Source organism: Plectropomus leopardus, chromosome 9, assembly GCF_026936395.1.
Source record: "Plectropomus leopardus strain MGB_pleo_1.0 chromosome 9, ASM2693639v1, whole genome shotgun sequence".
NCBI lineage: Eukaryota > Metazoa > Chordata > Actinopteri > Perciformes > Serranidae > Plectropomus > Plectropomus leopardus.
Window position 1 is genome coordinate 7788177 of NC_142184.1, and position 21105 is coordinate 7809281.

The following is a 21105-nucleotide window of genomic DNA, read 5'->3' on the forward strand; positions in this document are numbered from 1 at the left end:
TTTCTGCTTTAGCCCAGAGTATCAAAAAAAAACCCAAAAAAACCCAAACCTGGCTCTAAATAAAGCCAATCACATTTTCACATCAGCCGCTGTAGTATTTTATTTAGAGCACTTTTCATGATACTTAGCAAAAACAAAAAAAAAAAAAATCAATTAATTGGTCTGTTTGTTTTGGAGAAATAAAGATCTCTGCGGATAATTCAGCTCCCAGTAAAAATCTCCTGAAAAAGAAATACTGAAGAAATTATAACTGGGAGTTCAAGTTTGGCACACAGGAGAAGTTTCAGATTAGGGGGAGACAGATTATTGGCCGATTATTGGGGCAATATTTGGCATTTTGCCTTTTATCTGTGTCAGCGTTTTATTTTAATGACCTTTGATAAAAATAATTAATAAGTGACAAAGTAAGGGTCAGCATGGAAGTAACTTTTAACCTGTTATTTTTTTTTTTTTTTTTTACTTGACTTTTTAAAAAGAAGCTGTGGGGAACTTTGCTGTATTTGATGTTGAAAGTTTCAGTTCTGATTAAACATTTGTTAAAGGCATTTACACAAAGTTTTGTGTTGGAGTTTGTTATGTATCAAATTCTAAATATTGACGGAAAGATTTTCATTTTTTTTGTAAATTCATATAGGTTCTGAATATCGGTCATCAGTCTCATTAACTACTAAAAATCTGTATCAGCCCTGAAAAACATCGGTCAACCCCTATTTCAGATGGTTATAATCTGCAATCCTCACCTCGAGACACCACTAAATTCTACACACGGCTACTTTAAAGTCTTAAATGCAACTTGCTTTACGCTGTAGGAAGCCTGTGAATGCATTATACTGACACCGTCAACAAAAACTGAACATTAACCTCATAATAGTGAGATTCATGTTGGATCATAGGAGATGATATTGGACGTAGCTAAACAGACTCTAATGTGCTGTTTGCTCTCAAACGTTTGAATTCTTTGTGCGCTGATCATGATTCAAAGGCAGATTAAGGGCTTACGACATTGCCTATTTCGAAACACATTAAACATCACTGTACGCTGTCACACTGTATGATGGCACTATTCCAAAATCAAGTTTTATTGCTTCCATATTTATCTCAAATAGGGAAGTCATCAGTAACCACGTCTGGCGAGGAATCGTACAAAACAAAACCAGTTACAACACAAATACAACAAATAAAGTTAAGGCCGTCCTGTATTTTAAAAAAAAGGACACTGTTTTTAACTAGCTTATAAAAGAATATTGCATAGAAAAACCTTAAAAGCGATATAAAAGTAACTACACCGAATAGCTCTATAACATGTCTTGTATGAGGTTTGTTTGGGAGAAATACAGTATACTAGAGAGAAAAACTGAACCACGGCTGATAAATAGCGCAGCAGACGAGCTCGTCTTACATTCTGATTGTTGCTGAGTATTTACTGATCGTGTAACTGTGAAATACTAAAATCCCACCACCTGTTTCAAGCCTTGCTCTGCTAATCTGAACACACACCTGTCGTCTGTCACCTGCTCCTCATCCATCAAAATTCAACCTTATCTTTGGTATTTGCTTGTGCGCCTCTTGCATTTTTCTCAACAAATATCTTCATTTGTAGAAAATAACAACCTTTTTTCAAAACAAGGGCGCATTAAAAACAAAAAAACAGTCTTATTTCTTCTTTTCTTTCTCCACTCACTCCCTCCTTCATATGAAGTATTCCTTCTTTTCGCTGGCAGTCTGGTTGTTGTACTCCTCGTCGGGGTCCTCGCCCGGAGCCGGCTCCCCTGTCGTCCTGTAGTCCCCTTTGTTGTGGCAGAGATACCGGTACAGCAGGAAGACCAAAGCTGCTACCGTCAGCAGGATGAGAACAATAACCACTGGAAAAATGAGGCAAAAATACCCTTTTTAAGTTTTATTACATCATGAGGAGAAAATAACGTATAACAAGATGATTTTAACTGAGAACAGGGAGGAAGAGGAGGTTTGACTATCACCAGGTGTTTACAGGAGTTACCGTTTATTTATTTGGTTAGTTTAGATTTATTTTTTCCTATTTTTTATCTGCAAATACTAATGTAAATTTGTAGATATTTCATCTTGGGTATGTGGGTATATGTATATGTGTTTAACCCTTTTAAACCTGGATCCACATCAGTTTTCTTGTGCTGCATTCAGACCCTTTCACAAGCATTTACAACTTTGAAATGTGAGTGAATCCATCTTTAAAAAAAACATTTAAAAAAAAGACAAAAAGCAATAAATTGAAACAAGAAAGACAAAACATTATGAGAAAACTATTTTTTAAATAGGGGAAAATGTGACATCTTTATTTATGATTATTATAATTATTTAAAATCATGTTACAGAATATATATATATATATATATATATATATATATATATATATATATATATATATATATATATATTTATGTATGATTTTCTTTATTTTAGCACTTTTCTTCAGGTTATTTCCTTGTTGATTGCTTTTTTTTTTTTTTACTCTTTACTTAATTTTCAGGAGATTTTCTTTTAACTTTATATCCATTGTTTTCTTACTGAAAAGTTTGAAATAAAATACCTAAAAAAAATAAATAAATAATAAAATTTAAAAACAAACAAACAAATAAATAAATAAATAAGGAAGCTGTTAATTATATTATATATTATTATAAATCAATGACTTCTGGAGAAAAGGCAGGATTAATTAAGTTTGTACTTCTCACTCTTTTTTGAATATGTAAACCAAGTCATCGAGTGTTTGACAATTACTTCTTTTTCTGTTTTACATTGTCTGTAAATATTATTTTCCATCTGTCCGCTCGTTTGTTTGGTCATTTTTCTTCTTCACTTGTCTGAGTGAAAAAAATCTGACGTTTCAGTCTAAGTGACGAAGGTCTGTTAGACCGAAACGTTGTTTTCTTCACTTAATAAATATGTCAGCAGTAAGCGAGATGTGTCAGAGTTTCTCTTTCTTTTTTTTTTTTTTTTTAAGAGTACTGCAAAAAGTTTAAAATAAAAAATCTAAAAAAATAAAATAAATAAAGAAGCTGGAAAATTATAAATCAGTGACTTCTGGAGATGAGGTGGGATTAAATAATATTTGTACTTCTTTTTCATCAAGTGTTTGACAATTTCTTTTTCTTTATTTTTTTCATTGTCTGTGAATATTACTTTTTGGTAGGATCATTTCTTTTTTTCCCCTTTTTTACCTCTTTGGAATACATTTTTTAAAAATAATCAAAAAAGTGTTACCTGCTACGACTGCGGAGTCTGTGCCAGCGGGGGCTGCTGTTGTTACCACTGTGAGGGGGAAAAAAAATTAAAAAATAACCACTGGTGACTGGTAAAAGACGAGGTAGAAAGGTCATGGATTGTTCTCATGTGCGGGAGAGGAAGTAAACTGTGCCATGTCTCACAGCTGTGTGGCTCCAGCAGGAGACTGGATTGTGTGCCAGTAATAGAAAACATAAAAAAAACAACAAAAAAAGAGGAGTAGGAGTTACCCTGAATCATGGTGGTGTCCGCCTGTGTGGGAAGCGATGTTAAAGGCCCCGTATCTGATGCTGAACAACACAAGAATGACATGTGTTGATAAAACAGCACAAACTCACAGGTTGTGATATCAGGATACTTGTTGGCTGCGGCTCAGAGATTTGAAGCCGAGTGAGGACATACACACAGCGTACTCACCCTCTGTCACATTCATGCTTGTATATGTTGGGAGTGTTGTCAAAGGCACCATATCGAAATCTGGGAGATAAAAAAGCGTGTTAAAAATGTCACAGGGCTCTATCTTCAGCACACAGTCTGCTCAGAGTGAGTTGTGTAACTGCAGAGCTGCTGGCTGAGGAGGGAATATTAAGTGTTGTGACACAGTAATCTGATTATTAAGGGCCGGGACCGAAACAAAACCTGTCAACCACTTATTTAGTCTCGAATCCACTGTGATGCAACGGCTGAACCAGTGGGAGAACTTCTGAGAGCCTTTTATTTAGTAAATGTAGCAACAACACACAATAAAACACTCAATTACAAGACCTGCATTAAAAATGTTGCTACAGCAGAAGTAGAAAAGCGTGATCAGCAATACAAGTCGATTAATCATTCAGCAGATAACCAATCGGTCTATTTTCATATCATTATTTTCATTGCTATCTCCATAGCAACCAATTAGGTCATTTTTTAGAGCAAGGCAGGTTTTCTTATATAGCAACATTACGACACAAGGCATTCAAAGTCATTTAAGAGGGAAAGACATACATTAAATATAGTGCATTACAAAAACATTACAACTACATTAAAAGAAACAAAGCAGCGGTCTGGGCTTTATTTGTCACTTACTGTCAGTTTACTGTAAATCCTGCTTTTATTTTTACTTGAGAGGTGAAAAGAATAAGCTATTCCTAAAGCTATGGATTTTTCTTTTTGCTCCACCATACATATTGGTTACTTATGTATGTTACTACAAAAAAAAAAAAATATATATATATATATATATATATATATATATATATATATATATAAACTGTGCAGACCAATGTTGTACTGCGCTGTGTGTTACCTTTGTGTTTGTGTTCTTGTATGTTAAAAAAAATTCAATAAATATATTTGAGAAGAAAAAAAAACCAACAACATAAAGCAAGCAAATAAATAGTTGCAATAAAAAGTAATGTTATTGGAAAGCCAAAGTGATCTGCAATCATGGCAAAATTATTTGATTCAGGGCTCTTTAATATGAGAATTCCCTGCTTTTATTGGTCGTAAATTGCTTTAAATTGAATATTTGGAGATTTGGACTGCTGGTTGAATAACACTAAACTTTTAATGAAATCACTTTGAGCTCTTTTTTTTTTTTTACTGTTTTCTAATGTTTTAAAGACCAAAAGATTCACTAGGAAAAACTCAAGTGCAGAGTCAACTTGAGTCATGGAGCCAGCCTCAAGAGGCCAGTCAAAGAAACTACAGTTTTTTGGCACTTGCGCAGTGGCTTAATTAAGGTTGCCGCTTGGTTTGAATAACAACGCAAACTGTTTGATAGATTAATCTGTGACAATAGGTCATATTTTCTGATATTTTATGGAACCAATGAACTGTTCTAGATGTACCCAGTGACTATATCTAATATTTCAAACAAATGAAGGCTGCAGGTAATTTTCTCAATCAATCAATGATTTAAAACTGAAAAAAAATAATACTTTAATATCCTAAAGCAACCAACAAATCCCCAAAATATTAATCCACCCAAAATATTCAGTTCACTGTGGCTGTGTGACTGTGACCAGAAAAAAAACGCTAATGTTTTTCCATCTGAAAACCTGGAAGCATCGCATATTTGACATTTTTGCTTGAAAATTATGTGAGACTTCTGTGAAAAAGAGCTGCAGATTCATTTTAATTTCAATACACTGATCAATTAATTGAAATATCATTGCTACTTTAATGTAGTCAAACGAAAGTATAAAGCATCATAAAATAAAAAAACAAAAGTACAACAAAGGTACAAATACCTTAGTTCATTTAATACAATATTTAATATAATAATAATAATAAAAAAATAAGATAAGATAGTGTAAAATGAATAAGAATACAAAATACCTACAGGAATCAAACAGGTCACAGCAGTGCCAAAAATATTAAGGATGACTTTTGCAAAGCAACAAATAAACACTTGATTAAAGGTGATAAATACTTACTGTCCATTGTGAGTTAAGTCGCTTGTTACCTGTAAGAAACACACAAAAATCCATCAACAGCCACATATCTCACTGACATCCGCCTCGCGTTGTTTATATTGGACATTATTTATTTAACTCACGTGGAAATAAAAAGGTCAACACCTTTTCCACCATTGTTACCGACACACTGACATTGTTTGTCTCAGTTTAACCTTTTTAAAAATTAAAAAAAAAAAAAACCTTTTTCTTCGTCCTCGTGAAGAAAGCTGACTTCACACAAAAAGGTAAAGTCACCTCGAGGCCCAAAAAACGACATTTCCAGGTGAAGCCTTCATGACTCTCAGACACAATCAGACATTGTTCATCACAGCTGCTGTGAGATCTTACCTGGACGCAGCGGAGCGGCTCACGCAACAAAACCGCCCCTGAAACACGACTTTTACTCCTCAAACTGAATCCAAAGCGCAGAAAACTAACTCACACTCGCCGGGTTTGAAATGTAATCTGTGTGTGAGTCTGTTGGGGCGTCCGAAACTCTGCGTCTGTGAAATACAGTAACCAGCGATACTTTTTCTCCTGCACTCGTGAGTCACGCAGCTCGCGCTCTCGATTTCCGCCCCTCCCTTTCCTCCCCCTCGCGCCCTGTCAAAGATCGTCTGCATACAGGATGTGTCACCGCTGAGGTTAAAAATGTGGAGCACAGTAGTAGATTTGATTTTTGATCATTTTAGATTATTTGTTATTTTTAAGATAGTTATTAAGCAGTTAAAATATGAAAAGTATTTTATTATTATTATTTTTTTATTTTTATTACTATAGTGCATTTTCCATAGTTTTAAAGTATATTAACTTGTAATATTTATTGGTATTTTTTTTATATATAATTTTAGATTATTTGTTTTTTTAAGATAGTTATTAAGCAATGAAAACATGAAAAGTATTTTATTTTATTTTTTATCTTTATTTTTATTTTTATTACTATACTGCATTTTTGATTGTTTTAAAGTATATTAACTTGTATTATTTATTGGTATTTATTTTTTAGATAATTTTAGATTATTTGTTGTTTTTTAATATACTTATAAAACAATAACAAATATAGACAGTATTTATTAGTATTGTTCTACAATTCTACAATTCTACAATTTCATTTAGCAGACGCTTTTATCCAAAGCGACGTACAACACAAGCAAGAATTGTTGTTGTTGTTGTCAAAATAAAATAAAACACAACAATATAAATAATTAACTGAATAAATAAAACATATATTTCAAATTCATATGAAATTAAAATGTGAAAAAAATAAAAACAAATATATGAATACATTTAGAAAAATAGAAACAAACAAGAAAATGATGCAGATACAGTATGTATAAATTTGACAATGGTCTTATTTTAACTGCCCAGTCCACAGTAAGGATTGAAATGAATTATTTTCAATATAAATGTTTTGATTTTTAAATTGATGGTGGAGTCTGTAAAATGAAGTGTAATGGTAAAGCATAATAAAAAATGTCCCAACTAATTTCAAATTTCAAGGTTTTTTATTTCCGTCTACAAAACAATTATACTGTAGAAGTTGTTTGCAATGAAATTCTTAGATTTCAGGCTCAATTCAACTTTCTCTTACAAATGTTTGAAAAAATCACTATTAAACAAAACTTGTAAATGTAAGAAAATCTGATAAGAATCTAAAACATAAAATAGTGCAGAAGCTAAAATGTAAGAATGCAATACAAATACAACGTAAAATAAAATACAAGGTTTATTATAATACTGTGGTTGCCTGGTAAATAAGTATAATGTATGTGGCAGTAGAGGCCGCAATATACAGACTTTTAGTGCCTTTTTCAAGCACACAACTTCCATTTAAGGCAGCATGATAGCATCTTTTATTTGCTGCACTCCATTTGGCAGTGGCAGATTTCATATTGTCACAGCTTTAAAGTGTTAGCAGAGACAGTGTGCTAGTTTTTTTCTTTTTGATTAAGCCTTAACAAGCTGCATGAAATGTGTGTTTATTGTTAACATTGCTGTGTGGGCATGTGGTGTTTTGTTTTCCACGGCAGACTGGCTCAAACCAGCAATGTGCCAGTCAGATTTTGGGGCGCACCCGACATCCTTCCTCTCATGGGAAGCAACCACATTTCTCAAACCATGAGCCAAAGTTGACATGACGTCACTGTGATTATTTTTCTCAGAGTTAACACAAAGCCACAGGAGACACCGATGACACTAAAGGTGTTTTCACAGGCTGATTGATGCTCTTTAAAGACGAGTAAACGGATCATTGAGTGTGAAATTAGTGGAGTGCTCTAATTAAAAGAAGTCACAAAGCCATTCGTATTCAGTTGGACTGATGTATGGATATATATATATATAATATATATATATAATGATATTGTCCAGTCAAAACACAGCTCTCCTTCCTCCCTGTTTTTGTAAACAACAACAAAAATCTTCTAAGTCTGCCCACACTCTGTTACACAAGTCGGCTTTCTCTCAAGCTGACAGAGTGACAGCTCCAGAGTTCACGTCACTGGGGGAATAATCATCCAGATGACTACACGTTTTTGTTTTTTTTTTTAAAAAAAAGGAATGGAAAGAGTTCAAATCTGCTTAAACCTGTGAAACAGTAGCTTGAATGCTGTCAGTCAAAATGTCTGTGGTTCCTCTTGGTCACACATTCAGTGACCCAGCACTTTCAGTACCTGAGGAAAATTTCCTCTGGCACCCACACCCAAAAATGCAGTTTTATTATTATAATTATAATTATTATTATTATTATTATAACAATAATAACACTTTAGTGGTGGTTTAGGATGAGGTTGTTCATCTATCTCTTTTTCATCAGTTTTTATGTTTGTTTCACCCAGATTAGAGGCTGAATGGGGAGCACACACATAAACACACAAATGAAAAAAAATCAATACTAAATAACAAACGAGTAAGTACACTAAGTGCATATTTGCAGATTTCGTCTGCTTCTGTTTGTACTGCACCTGAGATGTTTTTTGCCTTTTCATTTTATCTTTCTCTAATGCTCTCCACATACACTCCACACCACCCTTTCCCTTTTGTTTGATTTATATGAATGGAAGAAAAAAGAAAAAGTTTTAAGTGTCCGTCCCTCCTGATGGCGTGCTGCCACGTTGCCTGTAGGAAGATCCACCAACGGCCACATTTGAGTTCATTTTTCACAGAGAAGCTCTTATAAAATCAGGACATTCAGTAAGTGGTTTCTGTGTCCTAAATCTGATTACCATAATAAAAAACCCTTACTGTTACCATTGTTAAAATTTAGGAAGTGAGAGACACTGGGGAGACATTGGGGTCAACGGACCAAAATACATTTCAGGAAGTATGTTTTTTTCTCATAATGAATAAAGCAAAAACATATTTTCTTTTATCAAAGTAATCCAATAAAGACTGACCTCATGGCCAGACAATTCAAACATTTTAGCTCTGGAATTCAACTATGTTTCTTCTCTTTAGACATTTAGTCCAAACAGCTTTTGTTGTAGATAACTCTCAAAGGAGGAAGCCATACCTCTTAACTTCTCCTATAATTTAAGTCATGTTGGGTTCACAGTGAAGTCAGCTGAGAAATCTGAGCTGAGTGAGAGCTCGTTCTTTTCACTTATCATTTTAAAACCTCCATTGGCAGAGAAGAGACCACAGCTGTTGACACTTTATTTTAAATTAAATGAAACAAGATTGAGGGATTTGTTGTGTACACATTTCATGACAATTTCTTTATGTCTGTATATGCATATACAACATATTAGCATAAATGTGATACAAAAAAAGGATCGTTGTTTAGAATTATATAATGGTTTATTATCAGTGCTACAATAATTGACAGATTCCAGTTTAGTGAGTGAAAAATATCAAACATGTTTACATTTCATTTAAACTAAAATGGGAATTGAAGCAGCACTGTAAATCTGCATACTGTGACTGTGCTGTAGTCAGTAAGAAAGTTTTATTACAATGTAAACCTATTTGTGCATTGCATTATGTGCACACACATATAAAACTCTGATTTTAAAATGTTTGTTGCAGAATTTAACGGAATCTGTGAGATAAAGTCCAGTCCTGCAGTCATTTATCTATACTTTTAAAAGGATACTGAGGATGAAACTTATAAAAATATGACTTAACCCATATTCTGCACTGTATGTACACCCGATTTCAATAAAAGATAAATAAAATAAACTAACACCAACAAATCAAAGCACGGTTTATCATTTACGACATCACAGTTGGACACTTCAGAGCGGCTGTCCCACATTTTTTCTCTCCTGCAGCTGTTGACGTCAATCTCTTCTGTGCCTCTGTTTAAAATCAACACAGGGCAGACACGGATTTATAAAAAGCTCAGTCAAATACCAGATAAAAAGAGAAACAAGAGGGAAGAGATTAAGGAGAATGACAATATGTATTATGTGCATGAAAAACATACAAACCTAAGGTTGCAATATTTTAAACATCTGTGGTTTTTGAGTCCAGAGACACTTGTTTTTCTGCTGCAGCATCCTGAATGGGACACAAAAAACTCATGTAGGAGGGTCACAACAGAAAACAACACTTATAGGAGATGTGCACAACACATTCCTCATCTTATCAAATGACAAACCTTGTGAGGAGTGCTCAGCTCCTTAGTGTCAGAGTTTAACCCAGAAACATCCCCATTCTCCAATCCGTTTGGTTTAGGAGCGTCGAGGTCCTCCTCTTCAATGTGCAGTGGGCTGTCGTCTGCTGCAGACAGCTGGAGCTCCAAACTCTCTGAGTCACAGGAGTTGTTTAGTTCAGAGCTGCTGTCACTCGGTGGAGCTTTCTCACTTTCTCCCTTATTATCAGATTCTGCAGGAGGCGTCAGCTCAGACTCCTCTTCTTTCTTTCCCTTCTCCTCTTCCACCTGACTGCTTCCTTCTCCAGAGTTCAGCTCATTTCTGGCTTCTTGTGCAGGAGAGCCGGGGACGTCACTGTGGCTGGATGCTGCGTCCAGGTCCCTGGACTCAGAGCTCTCTGTCAGAGGTGGTTGTGGGGTGACTGCGAGGGTGCTGCTCTCTCTGGAAAGAGTGCCGTGGCGAGGTTTGTCCGGGGACCTCAAACTGAACCTCTGGCTCGGCCTGGGACTATAGCTCCTGTGAAACTCAGAGAAGCTGGCTTTCCAGGCCTTGGGGGATATCAGAGTTCGTCTTTTCAGGGACCCATACCTGAAATATTTTTGCAAGAGTAATATCAAATAAAAAGCAAGAAAACTGAATGTTTTGCATCTATCCCCTGATAAAGACATCAAGTTATCAGAGGTCGAAAGTGTAGGAATAGAGGGGTTTTATCGGCAGAAATGCAATATATTATAATAAGTATGTTTTCTTTAGTTAAAATAATTTGAACATAAGAATCATCGTGTTTTCCTAGAACGGACAAACCAAAAACTGGCTCTAGAAAGGGCCATTCGCATTTCTGAGTATTCGCAGCCCCTTTGCGACAAGCAGAGTTAAAGAAATTGGGGTTTTTTTTAACCACTAATGTGCTTTTCTTCAGTGTTTTTACTGCTTCAATCACCTGGTCAGTTTGATTCTGGAGTAAAAGAGACCTCTGCAGATAGCTCGGCTCCTGGTAAAAACCTCCTGAACTATAAACACACAAAAAAAATCTAACTGGGAAAAGTTTCAGCTGGTAGCAATCTGCAGTCCTCACCACTAGATGCCACTACACTTTTGTAAAATGTGCTCTCCTTTATTATTTATATATATATTGCTCCTACTTGCCTGTTTGCAACATCTTAAATTTGTACATTTGTGCATTTTTACTGTTGAATTGTTTTATGTGTTTGTATGTATCTTGGTTATGTCTGAGTGAAGCTACAGACAAACTTCCTCTGAGGTGGACAATAAAGTCTCTCAATCTCTATCTCTATCTCTCTCTAAATTCCCCTAAATGTTACACGCAACTCCTTTAGAAGTCCTGATCCTAAAATAAAAGTTTATTGGAAAACATTTTGTGGGATGTACGGTGACTAAGGCACCATCAGTGAGGAAAATATAACAAATACTATAGTGGTCATTGCAGCTTTGGACATAAAGTTCAACTGTTTGGCAATAAAAATTGAAATATTGGCATTAAATGTATTTTGGAGCTGCAAATAGACAACCCTGCTAGTATCTGTGTTTTGGAATAAGGCTGTAAAGAGACATAATTTAAAGTGTTTTGTAAGATGTAAAGTTAAGCAGAGCTTCCACTGTCAATGACATAATTTTGTGGTAAACTATTCATCTGAACTGCTGACCATTTAAACAAAATATTCTTAAACCAAGAAGAAAAACGCACCGTTGCATTCCCTTCAGGGCAAACACTTTGTCTGGATGCTGAGCCTGCAGCTCCTTTATCACATTCTGTAGATCAAGGTTGAGCTGAAAGAGGAGACGACTTATTATAAAAAATAAAAATAAAAAACTGTGAGAATTACTGTTATGTGCCAACTGACTTTTGAAAAAACATACCGTGCTCATTTCCCTGTAGAAGATGTCTCGTAAATTTGACACAGCTGAGAAGACTGTCACAAAGCATCCGACACGGCTGAGAAGGAAGAAATATCAAAACATTAAAAACGTGTACACCCTCACATCTCATACGATAATAGAAAATATTCAGACCTTTCATAGAGCGCAGGCAGCTCCTCTTTTAGCTCAGTGTTGATGCCTTCATAGACACTTTTGGCAGCATTCATCTCCTCTTCTGCCTGAAGAGTAAATTAATTCCAAAATGTATTTTTGAGCAAATAAAGGTTGATATACACCAGAAAGAATGAGATGTCATCATTAGTAACCTTGTTTATCTTGACATCATCCCTCTTCTTAGCAGTCTGCAGTGCCTCCAGGTGGTGACGGGAGGAGTCGTAGTCAACCAGTTTTCTTCCCCTTTTGGCTACTTTCTCCTGCAGATTAAAAAGACCCAGATATATTACGTGTGTGAGCATGTGTGAACGACTTGTTTGTCTTTGTAGGGTTTTGTGTGTTTGCTCTGAGGCCTTTATTTCCTGTCTGACTTCTGTTTACTTGCATGCTTCCTCTTGTCTTACCTTGACATCTGGGAATTGGCTCACGTAGGACTCCATGGTGCGTACGGCCTGGTCTAATAGCTTCACCTCGAAGTCATTCCACAGGAGGTCCTCTCCCTTATTAAAAGGCACAGCATAAATATTGCATTAATTATGTATGAAGAGAGTGGGAGAGAAGGCGTTCTGGTTCCCCCCGGCGCTCCTGCTTGCTTTTGCACTTGTAAAACACAAATGTGCAGTGGTAGATGTGGCGCTGCTGTGGCTTTTGTGTTTATCACTCGATATTTACCTCTACAATGGCTCCTAAATCTTCCTCTCCAGCCCAGTCAGTCTCATAAGCATCAAACAGGGACTGGGAGAGGCGTCTCGAAGCTTCACGCATGTCTGTAACAAGCAGAATTGTCTGTGTGAGAGCTGCAGAGGACACAAATCTGCAGCTCTGCAGCATCTACAAGCAAAAAAATGTTTCACCTCTGACAGCACTGATGTAGTTTCTCAGGTCCTTGTATATCCGGTTCCCATCAGTCTGCAAATAGACAAAAGGTTTGCATGATTGTCAGTCTACAGATTTATGACTTTTATGATGTTTGATTTTCGGAGTAGATAAGTAAATCATCCACACAGAGACAGCAGTGGAAATGTTTGTTTTTAAAGGGACAGTTCACTCCAAAATCCAAAACACATATTTGTATTCTTACCTGTAGTGCTTTTTATCAGTCTAGATTGCTTTGGTGTGAGTTGCACAGTGTTGGAGATATCAGACGTAGAGATGTCTACCTTCTCTCTGATATAATGGAACTAGATGGCACATGGATTGTGGTGCTCAAAGCGCCAAAAATATAAATTTGACAAACTCAACAGCGATTGCTCTTTCAGAAATCATGACTTAAATAACTTAAAATAATCCACAGACCTTGTTGTGACCAGTTTAATGTAGGAACTATTTTCTTGCTACTGAACTAAACCCGCCAAGAGTATCACTGCACAGAATGAAGTGTGACATGACCGGGAAGAAATGCAAAATATTTTGATAATTACACTACACGTGAGAGGAAAAAAATACGTGTTTTGTATTTTGGGGTGAACTGTCCCTTTAACCCATTTTTTTATTCAATTGTTCAAACATTTCACTGCTCACAAAAAGGTACATTCTTATTTTCTGATCAGTCAGGAGTTTGATACCTGCTGGTCATTAAACTGTTGGAGACAATGTTCAAACTGGTCATCTCTGGTCTCCACTGTCTTCCCCAGCTTTTGCAGCACCTGCAGAAAAACAACATGCCTCAGTGCAACAACTACTTAAATATGAATTCTTTCTATTGTTTTCTGGGAAACAAAAAAACTGCAGACCTTTTCTTTGCCTCTGCTCAGCTGTCTTTGCACTTTTTTAGCAAAGTCACCAGAGCTGCCTTTTGGACTCGTGCTGTCGGCCATGTCTTGTCTTGTCTTGTCTGTGTTTATGCCTGATAATGAAGACAAACAGAGAAGAAATGTTTTTTGATTAACAACACACCTGCACCATGTCAAATATATATAAAATATTACCATTGTGTTGGGAGTAAGACTACAAGTAGTAGTAAATAAATTACATTATATTAATCATATCACATCATGATAATAAATGATGAATGACTTTATAATGTTTGTATCGTGGCATTTTTTCTATTTCTGTTATATATATTTCATAGTCTTGTGCTATTATTTATTATTATTGTGTATTGTATTGTGCATACACTATATATTATATTACTACTACAAGATTTATTTTTCATGTCATCTTTGTACTTTAATTTCTCATTTTACATACGATAACTACCCCAGCTAACAGGCAACGTTCCCACTAACGTTACCTACAAGTTGCAATAATGTTTTAAAGAAAACATTTAATCTAATGTTCAAAGAACCTTTTAAGATGTTTATTTTTTCAGATAATGTTCCTTTAGGTTAAATGCTGACTAAGACATAACGTTTTAACTGCGACAGTCTGACGATGTTTTGGTGATGTTGAGAGGTGACAGATCAGAGAATGTTCTTTTTATAAAACATTCCCATAATGTTACATGAGAACAAATGAAGAACCTTTTCAAAGCAACATTCAGATCATATTATTGAGGACTGAGATTACAGATGTTTTTTTTTAATTGAAAATGTAATGTAATGTGAGGTGTTAACAAATTAAAAGATTAAAAAACATTTTGAACATTTTTTGATGTTTATAGAAATGTTACCCTAACTTTAAGTAGAACATTCTGGGAACTAAAAAGAAACTTGAAATATTGCACTTTGTGTCAGTTTGGCCTTTGTTTTGTATCTTATAGTAGTTTTTTATCTTTGTGAGGTCATTTGGTATCTTATTTAGTAATTTTCCACAAGGTCATTTTGTGTCTTTTTTTATTGTTGTTTGGGGTCCCCTTGTAGTAATTTACTCTCTCTTTGTGGGTGTTTAGCCCATTTTTGTAGTTATTTTGTATGTCTTTGCTGTCCCTTTGCATCTTTTGTGGTCATTTTGCATTTCTGCCTGGTCTGTACATGTGTCTTCAAGGGAAATATTTCTGGTGAAAGCCCAGATGGCCCCTGGACCTATGTGTGGTAGGCCTGTCCCTCTTCTCTTTTCACTTGCAGTGTTTATTATCTTTATGTCTTCTATGTCTTTTGATGTGAAGCATTTGCTGCATGTAATTTCTTAGTTGTAAAGCACGTTAGGCTGCATTTCTTGTAGAAAGGTGCTATACAAATAAAGATTATTTTCAAGTGCAGAATTTTTACCTGTAATGCACTTTTTCAGTGTGTTACCATTACTGTTATTCCGTAAAAGTCTGTTAATATTTCATCAACTACTGATTAAGTATAAAGTGGCAGAAAATTAAACCCAGTGCCTCTCGGTGAAATGTGGAGCTGCATCTTAAGAAACCGCAGTAATCCTCTAATAACTACAACACCCAGAGTCCCCTGCGGTTAAGCCACTCCCAATTGTAGTATGGCAGCGGTGAACTTTAACCAGAGTGTTTATATTCGTGTTTTTGTCGGAGGAGTGGCTCTATGATAAACTCGGATCAGTTTCCTGCGCTGCTGGCCGAGCTGCAGGACATGATCATGGGCAGCACGCTGGTCAAATGCGCCGTCACCGACCTGGGCATCCAGTGGGCCGGCTGGGCTCTGGCTGCAGCCTTCAGGACCGAGAAGTTTTATGATTTGGCAGGTAACGAACAAAAACTGGCAAAAATTCGCCTTTGTGAGTGTTGTCTTAAGGCCATGTGCTGACTGGTTTTGCAACCTTACTTGTTATGTGGAGCCAATTTAACCCAAACTCGACTCCAAAGAAAAGCGAATCATGTTTGAGCGCAAAAAGCCTCGAATTAACCCCAATTCAGGTTGGATTGGTATTTGATTTACAAAAAACAACAAACTTTTTTTTGTGCATTTACATATCGAACTTTCATGATTATACAAGCTGTTATCTAAAGGTTTGTTGTGAAACAGCAGAGAGCTCCTCCTTCATCTTAAGAAGCAGCGTACAGACCCAATCAGCTTAACGTCATGGTCCTCTGTCAGCAGGGCCGTAGAGAAAGACTCGGGGGCCCATTCAGCCTGTCTCCTCTAACATTTAACATTTCTGCTACCTGATCTTACATTTACATTTGTAAAAAAAAAAAATCACTCTGAGTTTAAAATGCCTGAACATAATTTAAAACAGTAGTAGCTGGCTATTAAAAGGGGTGGTCGATATATCTGTTATACAGTGTATCCCTGCTTATTCCACGCGGGTGTCTAAAATGACTATATTGCAAAAGTAGAGTATATATAGTTACGAAAATGCTTTAATTTAATTAAAGCAGTCTTGTAAAGAACTATATTATAACAATTCTTAATTTAAATTCACAAAAATAGTATTATATTTAACTTTATCATAAAAGTACTTTATTTAAGTTTATGGCATACCAGTTGCTACTTTATTTAATGTGAAAAGTACTTTAACTTCAAAACAGCACTTTATTTAACTTAATTATACAACAGTCACTACTTTGTTTAACCTTATTGTGACTACTTTACCTTTTTTGTAACAGTAGTTTAATGTATAACAGCACTTTATTTTATCATAAAACAGTGGGTAATTAATTTAACTTAACTGTAACAATACTTTAATTTAAGTGTAGACTATAACAGTTGCCACTTTATTTAACTTAATTCTAACAGTAGTTTAATTAGTAGTTCAGTATTTTAGTAGTCCACAGTAGTCCCCTAACCCTAACCCATGACATATTTCGTGGTCATGTCTTATGTTAAAGCAAACTGAATCTCTTTGGGGTTTCTTTGAACTGTGGGTTGGATAAAACGATTGACGGGAAGGGGTCACTTGGAGCTTTAAAAAGTTGTTAAATATGTGATTTTTTTTTTTTTTTTTACACTTTTTCAATCAAACGATTGACCAGATAATGAAATCAATGACTTAAATAATCTCAAATCGCAGCCATAGTCTCCTCACATTTAACCAGTTGTACTGTGAGTTTTAATAAGATGATTGACTCTCGTGACAAGTTTTGATCTTAAAAAGTTGAAAAGTCGAAGTGAAGCGTGCCTTTAGGCTCAAATGCAGACAATTATCAAATCATGTAGAACAGTGGAGCTTACCTGTCGACACAAATGACTGATTTCTTTCACAATTTGACAAATGAATCACCTTGACACTTCTCTCTGACTCGTCTGCTCCTGGTTCTCCGCCGTGCTCTGCGCTCCTGGATAGTTTACCCTTGAACTTTGGAACCAATTGTCTGCAGTATCCTGGGTAAAAGATTTATTGAACACGCCTTACTGTGCAACAAGTAGAGCCATCCGCCATGCCCACGTCCCAACACTCACACTCACTCTCCTTTTCCTTCCAGGATCTGGCACTTTTATACTGCTTGCCCACCTGAGTCGTATCTGGGGAGGAGCCAATCACGTCCGTCAGAAGGTGCAGACTGGGTTGGTGACGGCGTGGGGGCTCAGGTGAGTGGTCGACCCCCATTGTTCAACATTGACACCCCCCCTGCACAGCTGAATAAAAGTGCAACAGAAGAATACTGATTATATCTCATTGAAACCTGCAGTTTAAGCTTTGGAGGGTTGGTGTGGAGGTCAGAGGAGGCACTCATGAATGTGAAACCTTAAAGTCGGGTTAATGAATAATGCCTTTGGTTAATGTGAGCGGACGTTAACCATGTTCTCTCTGCAGGCTGGGGACATTCCTCTTCATGCGGATCTTGAAGGACGGTCATGATCGCAGGTTCAACAATGTCAGAGACAGCCCAGGGACGTTCTTCGTATATTGGAGTATTCAAGGTGCAGTGATGTTAACGCCTTCCTCTTCATTGTCGCAGTCCTTGACCAACTCGGTGCACAAGTGAAGGGAGGGTTGAGTTGGATAAATCACTGTCTAGTTTCTCTCTTAGTATGCATTTATTCCAGATGTTGTTGGTTACTGTGAGTTTAATGCATTTAGCTGATGGTGGTATTAAGGTCGGTTTAAGATGATGCATTTTCTCGTTTCTCACAGCCGTATGGGTATTTATGACCCTCCTGCCCACCCTTATGCTGAACAGCGAGAAGCGAGATGTGCCTCTGGGAACGAGGGACTACATTGGCTGGACAATATGGGGCCTTGGCTTTGCCGCTGAGGCGATCGCTGACCAGCAGAAATGGCTTTTCAAGCGTGACCCAGATAATGCTGTAAGTTAACAGACCTCATACTGTGCAGCCCTTAATGCAGGAATACTCAACTTGTGGCCCGCGGGCCTAATCTTGCCCCCAATAGGGTGCCAGGTGGTCCCCCAACCAATATCTAATTCACAATAAAAACAAAGTGATTCACAATGGGAATTATTTTTGTATTTTTAGTATAAATACGGGGCCAGAGTATTTAAAACAGCACCAAAATCGAGCTTGTTTATCCAGTAGAGGACCCCCCTAATGCCCCTAATGTCCTCAACCTTGGAAATGTCCTGAAATCATAGAAATGTATTAAAATCCCCAAAACGTCCTGAAATCTTAAAAATGTTGTAAAATAGCAGAAATGTCTTAAAATCCTTGGAATATGCTACAATCCTAGAAATGTCCAAAAATCTCAGAAACATCCTAAAATCCTATAAATGTCCTTAATTCCTAGAAATGTCCTGAAATCTGAGAAATGTCAAAAATCCTAGGAACATCCTTAACTCTAAGAAACGCCCAAAAAGATGAGAAACATCCCCAAAATCATAGAAATGTCCTAAAATCCTAGAAACATGTATGGAACTGCTGTGACTGGCCCCTTGACCTCCTGTTATTTTGAAAAGTGGCCCTCAAGCAAGGCAGGTTGAGTATCTGCCTTCATGCATCATTCACTGAGTGTAACTTTAATGTCCAATTTGCTCTCGTGCCTTCAGGGGAAGTTCATCCAGAGTGGACTGTGGGCTTACAGCAGACACCCAAACTATTTCGGAGAGATCCTGCAGTGGTCGGGTCTGTGGCTCTCAGCCTCATCGGTGATGGAGGGCCCCCAGTATCTTAGTGTGGCGTCGCCTCTCTTCGTCTGGTTCCTGCTACGTTACGTCAGCGGCGTGCCGATCCTGGAAAAGCAGGCCATGAAGAAATGGGGATCTGACCCGGGCTTCCAGGACTACATCAAGAACACCCCTCTTCTGTGGCCATGGCCGAAATTTTGATGTTTCAGTGAACAGTGACGAACATTTTCTCAACCGCTGAACCAATAATTGCCTCAAACAAAGAAGGTACTCACATTAAAGGTATACTATGCAGCAATTTTCACTCACTTGTCTGTGAACAGTATCGTTAGCAGACATGAAAGACATGATTCCCTCTCATTCATCATATTGCATTTCTTGGGCTGTGTCCTCGATTTTGTCCTCTTGCTGTTATGGTCTGGCACCTAATCGCTACCTCTTTATTAAGTCCAGATCTCACTTGCACACTGAGCCCGGGAACACACGAACACATTAAAATAACAAGAAAACAATGCCTTGTCCCACGTATTCAGGTGTATTTTAAAATATAGCTTTTATTTAATGTGTTCTGGTCTTTTGTCCACATGTAGACTGCTTTGTGGGACACTAAAAGCAAAACTCCTCATGGTAAATATTTTCAGAAAGTCCTTTTTCAGTGTTGAACTGAAGTTTTTAGCTTCAGACATCAGCTTGTGCAACGTTATCTTCTTTGTGAGACGTCACAAATGAGGCAATATTTCATGCAATAGCAGACGTGACCAAATTAGTGCCGGCTCTGCCTGTTTTAACAGGACTTTTTACATGTTTATACAGAAAGATACAGTTGCTTTTTTACTGTATTGAGCAATAAACACATCAGACTGTTCTACAGAGGTGACTGCTTCAGGTAGCCTCACAGTAACAGCTGTTTTCAGGCTTCAGACGTCTTCTCCTTTTTGCATGGCTTAATGGTTACGGTTATATCACCACCTGCTGGTTTGTCATGCTTTTAATAGCACCTCAGTTTTTTTGTGGTTTTTTGTGCAGTGCTATAAAACTATCTTTTAGTTTTATAGCACTGCTCTGAAATCTTTTGAAAACAAAGGAGAGAAAAATCTTTTTTACAAAACAAAATACCTGTGTTTGTATAGACTAGGCCTAAGAAAATCAACAAGTGATGATTGAGAGGGATTACCTTTGTATGAATCCATTTTTAGAAGTCTGCATAGTATACCTTTAGGTGCTCTCCTAAGCAAAATGCAGATATTGTGAAATAAGTTGCAATGTACTTTTTTCTGTCACTTTGTAATTACTCTGTAAAATAAACTCCAGTTTATCACAATTCTTTACATGATGCTGTTGAAGAGCGTTTTGTGGTGTGTCAGAAAAGAGCATCTCTGCAATAAAGTCTGTGAAGATTGAGTCATGTGAGTTTAAAATCACAAGCAAAGGTGTTTGAGGAGTGAAGGAGGCCATCAATGTCAAACCAGAGCAGTCGTCACTCACTCGAAAAACACCACTAAAACTGCCCATATGCTTCATCAGAACAGCGGAAGAGACACAGAAACTCTCTTCCACTTCACTCGGTGATTGTCCAGAAAGAAACCAAGGTTTCTCAAGATTGTTTTTCCAATTTGTTACCACTATTTTTTATTACTTTTTCTGTATACAACTTAGTGCAAGGTGTTGAATGTTTTCCACAACATTTCCATTTCCATTTCCTTCTGGAAATGTGCACATTATCCTCATACTTAGACAATAGAGCCTGTCCTTTCTGTCCTCTCCAATGTGGAATTGTTCACAGCTATTAGCAGTTGCTTTCCTACGTGGTCAAGTATAAGCATAACAACGTTTAAGTCAAGTAAAGTCAATTTTATTAATAAAGCCCTTAATCACAAATCAGTTTTCCTCAGAG

The 21105-nt window shown here is 36.7% G+C and overlaps 3 protein-coding genes across 4 annotated transcripts; 1 reads left to right on the forward strand and 2 right to left on the reverse strand.

Annotated features, from left to right (window-relative positions):
• Positions 1-1052: 1052 nt before the first annotated feature.
• Positions 1053-6291, reverse strand: smagp (small cell adhesion glycoprotein). The gene is made up of 6 exons (XM_088081855.1): positions 6051-6291; positions 5682-5710; positions 3679-3738; positions 3492-3551; positions 3241-3288; positions 1053-1862 (listed from the first exon to the last, which is right to left on the reverse strand). The coding sequence occupies exons 2-6, from the start codon at positions 5686-5688 to the stop codon at positions 1690-1692; spliced, it is 348 nt and encodes a 115-aa protein (XP_087937981.1). The 5' UTR covers positions 5689-5710; positions 6051-6291; the 3' UTR covers positions 1053-1689.
• A 3051-nt stretch (positions 6292-9342) lies between these two features.
• On the reverse strand, positions 9343-17606 carry bin2a (bridging integrator 2a). 2 transcript variants are annotated; one of them, XM_042492686.2, is made up of 13 exons: positions 17411-17606; positions 14083-14195; positions 13915-13995; positions 13204-13258; positions 13022-13116; positions 12754-12849; positions 12502-12609; positions 12329-12414; positions 12176-12251; positions 12003-12085; positions 10303-10885; positions 10133-10202; positions 9343-10000 (listed from the first exon to the last, which is right to left on the reverse strand). In XM_042492686.2, exons 2-12 carry the CDS (start codon positions 14164-14166, stop codon positions 10149-10151), a joined length of 1401 nt encoding a protein of 466 aa, XP_042348620.2. In that variant the 5' UTR covers positions 14167-14195; positions 17411-17606; the 3' UTR covers positions 9343-10000; positions 10133-10148. The 2 variants fall into 2 exon arrangements, with proteins under 2 accessions (XP_042348620.2, XP_087937982.1); XM_088081856.1 differs by having other exon boundaries at positions 17362-17606.
• On the forward strand, positions 15725-20612 carry LOC121947578 (uncharacterized). Its single transcript, XM_042492687.2, has 5 exons — positions 15725-15931; positions 17613-17718; positions 17945-18051; positions 18266-18438; positions 19134-20612. Exons 1-5 carry the CDS (start codon positions 15772-15774, stop codon positions 19410-19412), a joined length of 825 nt encoding a protein of 274 aa, XP_042348621.1. The 5' UTR covers positions 15725-15771; the 3' UTR covers positions 19413-20612.
• The last annotated feature ends 493 nt before the right edge of the window (positions 20613-21105 follow it).

Coding starts and splice junctions, on each gene's coding strand:
- bin2a (XM_042492686.2), bottom strand. CDS start 14,166: ATGGCCGACAGCACGAGTCCAAAAGGCAGCTCTGGTGACTTTGCTAAA. Junction 13,996..14,082: donor TGAGCAGAGGCAAAGAAAAG/GTCTGCAGTTTT, acceptor GTTTTTCTGCAG/GTGCTGCAAAAGCTGGGGAA. Junction 12,850..13,021: donor ATTTAGGAGCCATTGTAGAG/GTAAATATCGAG, acceptor CCTTTTAATAAG/GGAGAGGACCTCCTGTGGAA.
- smagp (XM_088081855.1), bottom strand. Junction 3,552..3,678: donor AAGCATGAATGTGACAGAGG/GTGAGTACGCTG, acceptor TGTGTTGTTCAG/CATCAGATACGGGGCCTTTA. Junction 1,863..3,240: donor AGACTCCGCAGTCGTAGCAG/GTAACACTTTTT, acceptor TCATTTTTCCAG/TGGTTATTGTTCTCATCCTG.
- LOC121947578 (XM_042492687.2), top strand. CDS start 15,772: ATGATAAACTCGGATCAGTTTCCTGCGCTGCTGGCCGAGCTGCAGGAC. Junction 17,719..17,944: donor GTGACGGCGTGGGGGCTCAG/GTGAGTGGTCGA, acceptor TTCTCTCTGCAG/GCTGGGGACATTCCTCTTCA. Junction 18,052..18,265: donor CGTATATTGGAGTATTCAAG/GTGCAGTGATGT, acceptor CGTTTCTCACAG/CCGTATGGGTATTTATGACC.